At 42.5% G+C, this 14793-nt stretch overlaps 1 protein-coding gene across 1 annotated transcript in view; it reads right to left on the bottom strand.

The window, feature by feature from the left end:
- Positions 1-1890: 1890 nt before the first annotated feature.
- Positions 1891-14793, bottom strand: part of adgb (androglobin) — a gene marked incomplete at its 5' end in the record, with an annotated part of 32402 nt that continues 19499 nt past the window's right edge. Inside the window, 15 exon segments of the mRNA XM_079291183.1 lie at positions 1891-2229; positions 2382-2569; positions 4884-4962; positions 5077-5167; positions 5352-5507; positions 6309-6466; positions 8389-8500; positions 9502-9650; positions 10655-10751; positions 10753-10822; positions 11097-11284; positions 11569-11722; positions 11957-12088; positions 12773-12866; positions 14635-14769. Of these exon segments, the coding sequence (XP_079147309.1) occupies positions 2036-2229; positions 2382-2569; positions 4884-4962; positions 5077-5167; positions 5352-5507; positions 6309-6466; positions 8389-8500; positions 9502-9650; positions 10655-10751; positions 10753-10822; positions 11097-11284; positions 11569-11722; positions 11957-12088; positions 12773-12866; positions 14635-14769 (1997 nt within the window). The 3' untranslated portion in view covers positions 1891-2035.

The raw sequence follows: 14793 nt of genomic DNA, 5'->3' as shown, positions 1-14793 counted from the left end.
AAGGCACTCTTGAATTATTACCTCTAAAATGGAAAGTGAATTAAAGAGCCACCACAGTCTCCCCACTGCAGGGAATGTGGATCTACTTTCATTTAATTTCATCATCCCTCTATGTGGGTCCATTTAAGAATCAAATATTTTCTTATTACTTATGGGAAGTCAAATGCGCACACACACACGCACACGGACACACACACACACACACACACACACACACACACACACACACACACGCACGCACACATAATGGCCGGCTGTCCCCGTGTTTTCAAGGTTACGCCAGAGTTCTTCATTCGCTCACAACACATTTGCATCAAACCACCAAACTGCCAATTAACAAACAGCCTCTCTGTTAATACACACGTCACTGCCAATTACAGTGTCGGGTGATCTCAGCACAGAGGACCAGGGGGAGGAGGGCGGGTTTAGAGGTACCGAAAACAGCAAATAACAGCTCATTCTTTTTTTGGAAGGGAGGAATGATTGGGCGAGAGGAGACAAGGCGTTCAGGATTAGCTCTGTCGTGCAGTTACAAGAGGGTAATAGTGGTTTGCTATATAGGAGGCCTGACAGATGCAGTGCAAAATACACGTCACGCGGCAGCACATTTCTATGAGCAAAAATACAACTGAGCAATGTACAAATACACACACTGTGTTCTGTGTGCGGACTGGAGCAGCACAGGGTATTTATATCAAACATTGTGTGCACATATTTACACAAATGACTGTTTGTTTGCTTGTGTCTACAGCATCATTGTGTGAGCCCATCTATCGGATTCATATTATTGTCCGATATCATAATGAAAGGGACTCATCTCCTACAAAGACGAGTTTTAATAAACGAATTGTCAGCAGCAGGGTACCACAGCTTTAAAGCAGGAGCGGATTACTGCAGGATGACTTTGCACATGAACACACATACAAGCAAGAACAAATAATTCCTGTCAGCCCGCTGTCTTCCACACACACACATACACCGACACACTAACACACACACAGACAGCATAATAGTAATTTCCTTCTCACAGCAGCACAAAATTGAACAATTGATTGTTGTCGACCATAGAACAGCATAGTGCAGAGATGGTGATGAGAATGTATTCAGGCCCACAGCCACTAGATGGCAGCCTCTTCCCTTTCAATTCTAATTTAGCTTCCCGTTCCTCAGCTGGTCAGCTGACTCTCTCTGTGGGACTTCAAATACGATGCTGAAATAAAGGGCGCTTATTTAACGATATCATATTCATTTGACAAATAAACACCAGGCCGATGAAGAGTTATGCATGTCAGAAGCCTAACCATCTCAGATATATTGAATACTTGTTCTTGGTTGTGTATGAATGGACTCTTGTGAGATTATATCAGCAAGAAAATATCAATTGATCAATCAATCAATACCACTCAGTTTGTGGGAGGTTGGCTGTTTCCAGCATGGCTGGAGTCATACAGTCGATACAGTGACCTTTAAGAAAGCAAGAGATGTGTGTGGAATATAACCAGGCGTACTGGGCATCCGAAAGTCAAATCCATACATTCCAAGTGAGAAAGCCTGACAGCCTTATTTATTTTTTTCATATGTATTATACTTGATATTTAAGTAAATGTAAATATATAAGTAAATGAACGAAAAACGCAAAGATTGCTTTTGTAGGTGAGCCCTGACTGTTAATGCAGGTTAGAAATGAACGATGAAGGATACAGTGTGGTATATCATACATATTTTTTATATGATAAGGAATACAGCATAAATGTTGTGAAAGTATGAACACATTTGGTAAAAGAAAACAACATCATAAACATCAACAAACTAACTTTTTAGAGTTTCATATTTCAATAAAGTCGAAAGAAAAACAAGGCAACAGCACTTTCAGCTCTGGATCAGGTGCAACAACAACCTTTTGGTATTATATCATCAAGTTGTAAATTATATCATCAACAAGCTATGCTAAATGAAGCATCTTCAGTGTTCAAACAGACTTGTTGAGAGCTGTCTCCTGAGGAGAATGGAGACTGGAACTTAGTGCCAACGACCATCATTTCTTCTTGCCAGCACTCTTGGCCTGTTTGTTTCGCTGCTTTTTGGCAGAAGAGGCCTTTGTTTTTTCTACTGCCTGCCGAGCGTCATCCAGAGCTCGTTTCTCTTCTTCTTCCTTTTTCACGGCTGCCATCTGACGGCTACTAAATGACTCGCAAGCATCCTGGAATTTCTTACGGCGCTGCCCCGCGGCTGCCTTGAGTCACGACAGAGAGGGAAAGAGAAAGAAGTCAGACAACGATGTTTAACCAGAGGGAAGGGAAGCTGAAAACAGATCTTTCTCACGCTCTTTGATCGTCAAAACGGATCATTATGACATCACACAGTCCCCTGTCTGTCCTTACTGACCTGCATGTGCTCATACATCTCCAGCTGTTGTATTATTAGCTCTTTCCTGTTGAGCTCCTGCTGTTTCCGATGCTCCAGCACATTGTCTCGGACCAACCGGTAAGTCTGGATCTTTTCTAAGTGCTCCCTCTGCTGGATCTCCTCTACCTGCGAGTCCATCAGCTCTGGAACATCCTTTTGGCGTCTATGTACATAAGGATTTACAATGTGATGAGTGTGCGTATCTTGATTCACTGTAGCATGAGCCAGAGCCTTTTACACATCTTCAATATAGTCTCTAACCAGAATTAATGCTGGATGGTTCATTTATTCATCGTGAAAGCTCAAGACCTTTTCTGAGAAATACAGTGTTGGGCAGCAGTGGCATATGTTCCATTCAATTCAGAAGGGAGTATTTTGAGGATCAGATATTGCAGATATCATCCGCTCAAGTCATAGACCATTCCACCAAATTTTACAAGTTATTTTGTGAGATGGGCCAACTGATAATGTTGACACCGGCAGAACAGCTAAAAATGGAAATGTGGCTGATAAATGCAGAGATAGGCGGAGGAAATGATGGACACACAGTCCCATGTCGTATCTCATATCCCGAGTTGCACATCCAGACTGATATCTGAGAAGTCGATTTGGTTCTGGTTGTAACCATTGTATTTGTGTGTGTGTGACATACATAGAATGAATGAGTGAAGCAGTCTACATGTGTTTGAGGAAGAGAAATGACTGGGAGTGGCCCTCTGAGGCCACACACACAGAGGGAGAAATTCAAAGAGAGATTATAAGTGCTAAATATACCGCATGCCTTTTTCCTAAAAGAGGACCTTAATGAAGAGGCTAGGCCAGTGGAGGTGATGATAGAGTTAATTTGGTTCCATTCAACCCCTTTTTACAGCCCGTAACAACGTGTGTGCAAACGTTATAAAGGTGGCATGCATGAGTGTGTGTGAGAATCTGTGACGTGCCCTGTGGTGTGCCTTTGTGAGAGAAAGGTGTATCGCACACTAATCAGACTCCCCTAATAGACTACTCCTCGGGATCGCTCTCTTGGCGCGAATTTCAGGCCACACTGTCAGCAGCCATTACCAGCTGGACACAGACACACGTACGAGTGGACACACACACACACACAGAAAGGGTGGAGAGGTGATGTGAGTTGGGCACATGTCACTGGAGTGACGAGCTCATCGGGGTCCTGAAATAGCCATCTAATTAACAGACCCAAATATCATCTCATTTATCATGGAGAGGGGTGGATAGGGGGAGGGTTGGGGGGAGGGATGTGAGGGAGCGCAATGGGAGACTCTCAGGGTAACGATAGAGGGAGACTCTTTCCTTCAGGACACTGTCAATTTAGTTGACACTTTACACATCGACAAGCAGGAAACCCGTAGATGCCTACACTGCGTATCGATGTTAAAAATGTTCATATTCATAATATTCTATTGCCAATGGTGAGCACAGTTCTCCAACTGTGGAGCTGTTGAATTGCATCTTAAAATGATGTTCAATCAGCCATGAAGCAGATGCATGGGGGGAAGCCATCATCAAGTTAAATTAAACATGTATTGTTAGTACATTCGAGCTGTGTTGGTAACATTGGAGACACCAGCAAGAGTAAGCTAGATTGTATCGGAATCTGAACACCAGCCCAGTGTTGCCAACTATTTTCCAAAGAAAGTAGCTCGCGGCACGAAATCCAAAAGTCTCTAATTCTAGGGAGAAAAGTTGCCATGTTGGCAGCACCGACTGACTGTCCGTCCAAAGTCACTGCCGCGAAAATCATTATGAACATCACATATCGCCTTGAACGTAAACGTCAAACAGAGCTATTGTCAGTACTCAAAGCTGTCAAGCTAGGAGCTTGTGAAAGACTCTGGTGACGAGCAATGGGTGCAAGGACAGAGAGCCATCAGGTAGACAGGCTGTTAGTCCAGTCATTTCATTTGATGAGCTTATTACAGTCCTGGGACAGCTACAGATATCTGATTTCTGTCTATTTTTCGTCAGAGCATTTGACTTATGGATTACTGTAGCGTTGTAAAGAAAATATACGTATATGTTTATGGAGAACATTTGTTCTGGAAGCAAATGTATTTATTAATAAATTATTATTTTTTTGTCTGTTTCTCCACTTAGCCTCCCCTTATTGTCTAGTATACATTACTGTCCACTGGAGTCCATGCGTTGCCCTTTCAGGCTCGCCAAAGTGCACATTCTTTGTGCTGCTATTTACTGCAAAGGTCAAAAACATAAATAGTGTGATGATGAGTCTGCCTTGGTTGCGTCTGTTTGGAACAGGCTGTCTCTTACAGGGTAGTACACAAGCATCCACAATGACAACTCTGCAATGTATAGTTCTGATTATATAACTATCACATTACGGCGTGATGGCTGCAATCTGCTCCAATCATAATTCTATCCTTATACTTCTGCTGTCAAATGATAATAAAAAATTCCATATAGCTCCAAAAAGACTGCGTGTAAGAGTGGTAAAGCACCTGATGAAGGGAGTGTAGTCCATGGTCAGCTTTTTATTAGATAGACTGAGAGCGGTGCCGGGATCAGATCTGGAAGCAGCTGTCAAAGAATCACAAAATGTCTCATTACCACACTGTATATGACAAATAAAAGAAACAGAAAGTGCCCAAATACATATGTATGTATCTGTGTGTCGTATCTGAAGTATGGTACCTGGCGCTTTGCTTTCTGCGTCATCTGTAATAGTTTCATCAGTTGCTTGAGGTTGGAGCTGGTTAAGAAACTTGAGCCGAGACTGTAAAGCCTAAAGGACAGCAAAAACATTGTCTGTAGTGTATGCTGGAGTACAGAATAGTATTCAAACACATTTTCTAAGTCATACCTTTCACATTTCTACAGGCCATAATATTGGAAACACCTCATTAAAACGGCTTCAACTTGTAAGTAATTACATTAAATCACCGTTACAATCATAGCTTCTGGGTTACCTTGGCACAGCGGCCTGGTTCAGCCATTTCCCAGGCTTTTTTGATGGCTTTAATCTGATCCATTCTCTCCGTGTCCTTCGACACCGCAATGCTCTGTGCTTCGCTCTTGTCAGTGACCACACGCAGAGTCCAGTTTGCCTTAGTCAGGTCAAGCCTCTGCACAAAGATGCACACACACACACACACACACACACACACACACACAGAGTATGTCTCTTTCAGTGAGCCACTCAGACAGTCTGGTACACAGATACGTCCTGTTCAGCTGTCTTGTCTTCATTGTAAATAACAGATCATTTTAGTTCATCTATTCAGAGATCATCCTGTCCTCTACCGGGCAAAAAAAAAAAAGAAGAAATTTCCAAATGGAAATGTATTGATGGGAACCACTATTCTGAAAATCTGCTTTTCAAATGCCATTGTCATTGCACAACGCAGTAGATGATAAAAGGCACTTACGTGGATCAGAGGTTTTTCATGCAGCTGTGTGTCTCTGACTACTAAACCAAGACCACAATACTGACAATTATACACTGCGAGATTATAGTGCGTGTTAAATACACGCAGGTCATCCAGGCAGTTGTGGGATTCAGTCTCTCTTTGTTAGCATTTCAGAGTCAATGAAACATGTAAATACTGCCCTGCCTGATAAAATAAACTAAAAAGAAAAGATCAAAGATATTTCAGGACAGTTCGACAACAATCTCATTGAATGTGGGAGGGAATCTGTAAAGAGGAGTGTGTATTCAACTGAAGTACATCCACAGCCTCCTCTCAAAAAGGTTAATATTACCACTTTTGCCAAGCCTTACTAAGTTTAACATTGACAGAGATACGATTTTCCTTCAACAACTAAGCTCTGAGTTAACATGAAATATATATAGTATACACTATAAAATAACAACCAATTTGCAGTTGACAGTGTTGTGGTGTTTTGTGGCTGGAGTGAAGTCTTACCGTTTCCTGCCTGGAGCCAGATTTAGAGTTGGCAGCTGGCCTCCCCTTCTCCTTGTCAACTTCCCCTTTGCGGCTGACTTTGGGTGTGCCAGATTTGTGCCCATGGTGGTGCGGTGCGTCAGTGGTGGGCGAACGGTTCAAGTCCTCAAGCTTGTATACTACAATTTGCAAACAGAGATCAGATAGATTGGCTTCTGTCACCATCGACAACACGTCATGAGTGCACGCGTGTGATCAACATTGGCAACCTCAGCTGTTCACTTCCTAATCAACACAATTAAAGCTCATCTGATGTGCGAGTGTGACAGAGTGAGCACACCATGCATGTGTTGTGTGGTCACATGTGTGCTAGATGGCACTGTTGCACTTTATAGCTGAAGTGAACACACTCCCCAGCGTAGATGAAGCATCAACCACGAGTCTCACTCCTCTGAAATAGATGCATAATAATCCACCATTTAACTGACAACCTGCCATTCTGCCTGAACAGGTTTGGTGCATGCTCATTAGGTTACTTTTATCTCAAGTCATACAGATATTCAATGTTTAAATTGGATCCATCTGTGTTGTCATTTCAGGCTGATACGTGTATGGAAAACTGATTTTCAGCTGGCTGAACTTAATTAGAATGGATATTTTTTTTCTTTTACCGAGAGCCTAAAAGCACCATTGTTTTGAGACAAAAAATGGAGCACAGTTAAGAATATGTTAAGGAGGTTAAGAAGGGAACGTAAAATACTGCCTTAACTGCACATACAGCTTCTGACTGCTCTAACAGTGTGCACTGGGGTTTAAAGCAGAGATGGAGAAATGTGCATTCATTGAACATGCGCAGTACAATATTTGGTCTGCAGCTTGTTTAAGCGAATGCAAAGCTTGGCGTGGCATGTGGTGCGCTTGTGTGTCCATGTAGCATGTAGGGGAGCATGATCAAGGACACAGCCTCACCACTGAGACCGAGTTAAACTGGGTGAAATTAATTCTCTTTCCTGCTGAGATATTTCCCAGGGCACCAGGGGGGCAAGAGCCGACTTCATTTGACTTCCCATTGACCCACTTTCACAAGCTTATTGGAGAACCACATGAGGTTTGTGTGGACATTGGCCCACACGTCCACATATGGAAAAACCCTTAACGTGCTCACATTCATCCATGAACAGGAAGCACACGCAAGAAGAACACGTAGCATATCTAAGCTGCAACAAATCATTACTGCTCATCTCGCACTACCATGACTATAATACATGTGTAAACAGAGGTTTGACTTCCTCTGCAGTCAAAATACATCTGATTACTGTATTTTTAGTTGAGGAATGCCTCCCACACAGAGACTGGTAAATACAGAGAGTGTTGTCAAAAGCAACAGAGTGAAGAGAAGCAAAATTCAATGACAGCAGGCTGGCCTTTTCTCTTTGGGCAATCATGCAAATTGTCACCCATGCAGCACCTCTTTCACATCAACAGCCACGCAATTAACTCATCCCCCGTTAGAATTTTCACGAAGCGTCTGCAAATTTCAAAGCCCAGATTTCTTCAATCGATGCAATTTGTGCAGCATGATTAAAGAAGGAGAAGAAGAGTCGGTGGCAGAGGACAGGATCATTGCCTCAGCCAACGACCAGTGGGCACAAGGAATCACACTGTGATCTGCGAAAAGCAGCTGTATTCATTAGGCTTGTGATTAACAGGCCCCTGGCTCGTAGAGGGAAAGAACAAACTGCATCTGCTTGGCCCCTGACACTTCCTAATGTGTATCCGCCGTATATCACACTGAACACAAAATAGGCCGTGCAAAAATAAATATGAAGGCCATGTTATAAAATCCATTCAGAACCCGGGGATTAAATCCTGAAAACTTTAAAATGCTAAAATAAAAATGACTCACGACTCATTATAGGGATATTGGGAATATCTCAACCCTGCATATTGTACATTTAAACCCTCATTTGGATGTTCAGATTCATGTCACTTTACTAAATGAACGAAACATATTTCCATGTTTTCAAGGTTTCTTTCCAGTCTTTCCCTTGGGTGTCGTTGAGTGTTTGATGTTGAGTTTGGGATTGTCTTAAGTCTGTACCTCTCATTTCATTCTTCTCCAAGCCTCTGAGCGTATGGACAAAAGCCAGCTGCGATTCATCCAAATCCCAGCTCTTATGAAGCACCTCTGCCTGCACCACGTACTTATGAACCTGTGAAATACATACAAGCAAAGTCAAGTGTACAACACTCAGTTCAAACACGACGTGATAGACAGATACACGCGTTACGAAAAAGAAACATTCAGCAGAACGCACGTGCCGTGCAACACCAGAATCGCACAGCCAACATGAGATGGATGCTATTTTGTTAACATACAGCTTGAAAACTGTTCTGGTGCCGATGATTCAGAGAGAGAGAGAGAGAGAGACGCAGAGATCTTAAAGAACTGCACATTCAGTTCTTTTGCTGTTCTCTGCGTTCTCAACTGTCTGATGTTGTGCTTTTGTGATCACTGAACCATTTGCTCTAAGTCTTGATCAAAAGCGGTTTATTCTGGCCTGCTGCTGATCTGATCCATAAGATTTGACATGTCTCATTGTTATTGATGTTGGGTTCCTTTGTTGAAGAGACTTTGGATCAGAAAGTATTTGTAACACGTGCAGGATGTGACAAACCTCTTGATAGGTGTATGGCAAAAAGATGTTTGTTGGTAAAAGGCTCAATCCACTGTTGTAAATGACAAATAAATTGATCTAATGTACGAGGTCTAAACAGTTGCTGAGGGAACATTAAACTGATGCTTGTACTCCAGATGTATCGCTGGTATCACAGTCAATCTCAGTTGATTTTCCTAGTTTCTTTTGACACTGTACAAGCGTGTGTCCGGTGGTACACACATATAGTACGCACTGAATACTTTGTCAATCATGACACTCTGTCTATCTAGCAGGTTTGTTAGATAGGTGGTCTTCTGACAATCGAGTGACTCATAAATCATGCACAAATCTCTGCTCCCTGACAAGCACTGATAAGTCAGACAGTAACAACAAAACCACCCCTCCAGTTTCTGCTGCTCTGCTCTTGCAAAATTTTGTCTGTGCGAGAATGAGTGTGTGGGTGTGTGTAAGTTTGTGTGTGTGTGTGTGTGCAAGTGAGATATGTAAAGTGTTTGAGCAGCAGCAGATACCACGCAGGCAGTTGTCAGTGATACCATCGTCTCTGTGGGAGGCTGGAACTGGTCAAACGCGGAGTCTGATTTCCCAGCTGTGCTGACCTCCTCATCTCTCTCCTGGGGAGTGTCCATCACCTTGACTCCCTTGCCCTGGGCGGGGGATCCCTTCTGGTTGTGGTTCTTCTCATCTGTGGAATTAAGGGCTGTAACACAGAGATATTACTCCAAGTCCAAATCTGAGAGAAGACAAGAGTGGTCAGCAATCTGTGCTTTTGTAACTGATGGAAGCGTCAAGAGAAAGGTGGACTGAAGAGATTGAGAGGCGGGTTTTGAAGAGCTCTTGTGTATTTTACTGTACATTAGGCTATGATTTGTGAGCTGAACTATTTTAAGAAAAGATATCACGCCTGACAAAATGAAATCTTATACTTACATACTTACATTGAAATGTTATTGACATTTCAACCCTCTATCCAAGGGGTGGTAAAATCAACGAATCCACAGCTTAAATACTGCCACTCACTTCAAAAATACTGTGCTTAAAGTCCCTTTTGCCCAAACATTAATCCCAGCTCACCAGTGAGAAGATACCCAGCTCTTAATGCGAAACCCAAGAGCAAGTTATTTGGTGTTTATATTATCGTGTATTTTAAGTAGCAAAGAAAACAAGCTGGCATCACAAATTAGATTTTGAGTCTCAAAAAGGAATGTCTATGAACTGCACCTCTTTAAGAGTTCATTTCATATGTTTTACCCCAAAATGTACCAAATTCATTCAGTGTGTTAGTCCAGAACTTCTTTAAACATGATGAAGAATGTTGGGGAAAAGAAGAGAAAAGACAGGAAAGGGCATGAAGACCCGACTTGCAATGTCCCATTTACTGAGTAACCATCATCCCTCTCTCTCATACAGTATAGCAGCGCTGCTGTTTGCATATCGGTTTGATGTGTCTGGTGTGTGATGTGACGTCTTCGTGTTGTGTATTCGGTTTACAAAAATGCTATTGAAAACAAACTTAGACCGGAGTGCAGAATTAGTAAATCCAGTTCAATGTTCCGTTATTTGAAAGTGGTAAAACAGTGACGCAGTTACGTTGCTCAAATATGTTGAGACAGTTACTGTACAGTTTGACACATCTTCTCAAATGATCCACAAGTTCAATTACCCGAAATACTTAACCTGATGACTTACCTTCGTTGGCCCGGAAGCAGAACACAGGAATTACCACATGACCCTTGCCAGTATTGCCGGCCACCACCTTCTGCTGGTCCAGAACAGACAGACGGATTCAATACGTCTGGCTTAGAAGTCTGGAACTGAATTGTTCCACGGACGTCTGCGGTCACCTGCACAGTGTAACTGTGGAAAAGTGGAAAATGATTGCGGGTACCATTCGTCAGAGTATCTTAAATCTTGTCTTGTGTTAGAAAATGCGACCTCCTTGAGATCTCCTTGAGTTTACGTTTCGTAAAATATATGCGCTAACTGATGTCACATTGAGATGTCACATTGAGAGCGATTAACATCTATTTTTATGACCCACCCCAGGTACAATGGATTTCAATGGACCAGTATAAATATGACTCTTACCAGAAATATGCTGAATAAATATAAAGCTCATAAATTATCTTACCAACATATGAGGTTTCTGTCGTTGGGAATGTAATAATTCCTGAATTCCTTCACTGAGAACGTGTTGAGTGGAGTCTCGCGGGACAGTTTTGGAAGGAGTTCCCTTCCGCCAATCAAGCGCATCCTCCACTTGGCACCAGCAGGGAGGGATTCGGGTGTGACAGCCTCTGCTACGAAGGTATAACCAAGCTGGAAAAAAGACGTAATCAATTTACTGTTCTCTCTTTTAGGATTTGTTTCTCATGAATAATACTCGTCTAGTAATGTTCCCAACAGTATTACACCAGGAGGCCACAACTGGTCGCCGAACAGTCAACAAGTTTGCATCCAGTTTTCGATTGAGTCAGAAAGGAAGCCTTCCTAAATTGAACAAATGTATCATGGTAATATGAAAATCTTCCACACTTATTAAAAAAAAACATTTTCAATACATGAAGGTTTGAAGTGCAAGTGCATTTACAGCATCCACAGACCTTGTTGGGTTGGTAGACATGGGTTACCACTTTGTTGAAGAGCATGTCCAGCTCCTCTCCGGTGTCGTTGTTTATGACGTGTAGCAGACAATTCGGGACTGGAGAGTAGACCTTTGGTATTAGCTGCATCTCCTTATGAACCAGGAACACCTCTCTTAACAAACAACAAGATATCAGGTCTGACCAAACTGTTGTTTTTTTTTTGATGAAATGTAGAAATGTAATGTTACAGAAATATCGACATTTCCCGGTATCAGCTTTACGAGCAGAAATGAGAGCTGAGTGCATAGATCAAATGCAATTTGCACCGGGATTCACCCAGATTTTCCAGGCCAGGTTGCCGTTCACCGACAAGCCTAACAAGCATGGCATTACAATGTTCTCTAACCTAAAGACCAAGACCCAGGAGTTGACTGTGTCTTGAAGAGAGACGGAGTAATCAGCGAAGGTGACTCTGGTCCATTCGTCCTGCTGACAGGGGTAGAGCTCTGCTCTCCTCTCAGAGTGCTCAATGATATACCTGTGCAGAAAACACAGAAATACTAATTTAAATGAAGTATTAAAACCACAATGTTTGTGAAAATATTTTTACACAAACTGCTTGGAGAAGCATAACTCTGATGTGGCTGATGATGAGTCACATCCAGTGATACATTGGAGGAAAGTAGATGTGCTTCACGTCTCAGCGTGAACTTTGACTGAAGTGGATGTCAGTTGAGAAAAACACATGCTCAAGGGTTCACAACACCCAACCAACCCCCTCTCCACACACACACATACTGACCAAGCTCTTAATGCTCATGCACACGCATACTTCCCCAGGCAGCGGGTCATTCGGCAGACGCTGCTAGCCGATTGGAACAAGGAGAGGATAAACAGCAGATGGTACCACTGGGAAAAGATGGAACACAATGTGGAAAATGCTCCCTGCCTGGCCCGCCACAGGCCGCCACAACCAGAAGAGGGAGTAGATTCTGGGCACGCAGTGCAACAGAGAGGCTAAATGTAAGCCATACAATGTACACAGCATTGGCACAGGACTGCAGTAGGAGCCCTCGTTTCCTCTCATATAACGACATCCTTGTGAATGAATACCAGCTAGGTTAATTGTGAGATGTTGTGTTTATGTGTGTACAGTTCATACATTGTGTGCACATTATTCATTATCTTTCATCATTATGTTGACCCATTCTTTTCCATTTACCGTAGCAAGAGGGCAGCATGTTTTTCTGCATCTGGTTCAACCTTCGGCCACATGTCTGAAAGGATCTTAGAAGCACTGAGTTTCTCCTTTGTGCCTGAAGGACATGAACACACACAGACAAGTAGCCACCATTAAAGATGATGTTCAAACCATTGCAGATGTTGCTGTCAAACGCGTAAAAAAAACGATTGTCAAAGGTAGATAACAGGAATAACAAAATGCATTTTGCGTCATTCACCTTGACATTAACTTTCACGCTCACCTCACCAGGCGGTTAACCACTCAGACAGAACGGAACATTTGCTCAAAGATGCAGTACCGTGTGTTTATGAGTACATGTGTGTCAGTTGGTGTTTGTCCATGCATATAAGTGAGAGAAACACTGTGAAGAGACAGATGCATGATAGAAGTTATGTGTCTTCACAGCCTCCCCTCCACCCCTCCCTCCCTAGCGTTCAGCATTCGCTTTTCAAATGGCCACTTTTCGAAATTGATACAGCCATTATGTAGCAGGCCATTGGCCAAGGCTGGCTATTGAGAGATGAAAATGTCCTATCATCTTTAGAACCAAAGAGGTTGCCTTTCAGACAGCCAGACAAAGAGGCAGACAGGAAAGAGTAGAAGGAGAACATAAAGTGGAAGGAGAAAAAGAAGATGTGGTGTAAACAGGTGAGCTGGCACACAAGAAAAGGCCAGTTCTTACTTTTCTCAAACGAATGGCTTTTCAAATTGTAGTTAGAAAGGCAGTGTTCTTTAAACATGATTGGTGTTTTACCATTACATAAGAATCTGGGAGAAATTAACCATGACAGGCCTATCGTATAGAAGTCAAGCTGTTCAGCCTCTGCGTGTGCGTGCGTGCGTGCGTGTGTGTGTGTGTGTTTGTGCACCACCAGCAATATATTCAAGGTTGCTGGCTGATTGGTTCTATAATGATATGGATATTTTGGATGTTTCCGATGCTCAAATTAAATTTTCAAGCCATAAAAAAAATATGTCTAAATTTCCATCACCAAAATTGTACAGTGCTGTTTAATGCACATACTGCATTAATGAGGTTGTGCGTACTCTCATAGAGGATGTGCAAGTTATTCAGATGGTGACAGTGTTGTGTGTTGTGTGTTAACTTCAGGTCCATGCAGTAAATAGAGAATGTCTGAGGAATGTAATGCTGCAAACAGCGGTGCACCTTCACAGTAAGATAATTAGCACCACGTCTGGAGAAAATTGGATTTAAAAAAAACAATTGAACTGAAACTGAGGACACATTTAACAAAAGCAACACATTATTACAAAGAAACATTGATGAATCCATTTACAAAGGAATAGCTGCTTGTTCAGTGTTTCCACGTATTCTCTTGCCCATCTTTCACTTGCTGTCACTTTTGAGAGGTTTGGCTATTGATGCAGGAATGTTTTGTGCATGTGTGTGTGTGTGTGTGTGTGTACATCCCCTGTGTGGCCACCCCTCATCTGTCAGGGTGTATTAGTAAGAGTGGCAGTCTAATCAATTCATATTTGTGCCTCCGCTCAGAGGCTCGATATATGCCATAGGGCTGAATCAAACAGTGAATGTAAGACACAGGTGTTTTGTGTGTGTTGTTTTCAGACACCAAATAATAATCTAGAAAAAAAACACAGGTGTTCTGTTAGTTTAGTTCCCTTTATGTGGCCCCTTTAGCCATCCCAATAGCTGCAAATGTGTTTGCCTGTCAAACCTGGAGCATTGAAGAAGAAAGCGGAATTCAAGACGATCTCACTAACAACAATACGTTTGTATTTTCAACGATTCAAAAGGTAATATTTAAACCGGAACATGGTATTTGAATGAATACGTTTCCAAGGTGTGAGAGTGTTTTCACCTGGTTTTGAGGCATTCAAGATCTCTCGCACGAAGCGTCCTTTGAACGCAGCCTGCAGAATGGTGACAGCCTTGACCTCCCCGTCGGTCGGCTCCCTGTCTCTCCAGCTTTCTGGAGGCTTTGATTCTGCATCCACTTTAGAGAATAACAGCAGAACAT

Source organism: Melanostigma gelatinosum (genome assembly GCF_949748355.1).
Source record: "Melanostigma gelatinosum genome assembly, chromosome: 19".
NCBI lineage: Eukaryota > Metazoa > Chordata > Actinopteri > Perciformes > Zoarcidae > Melanostigma > Melanostigma gelatinosum.
The sequence above is the reverse complement of the archived record's forward strand: the minus strand, read 5'-3'. Positions and strand labels throughout refer to the sequence as shown.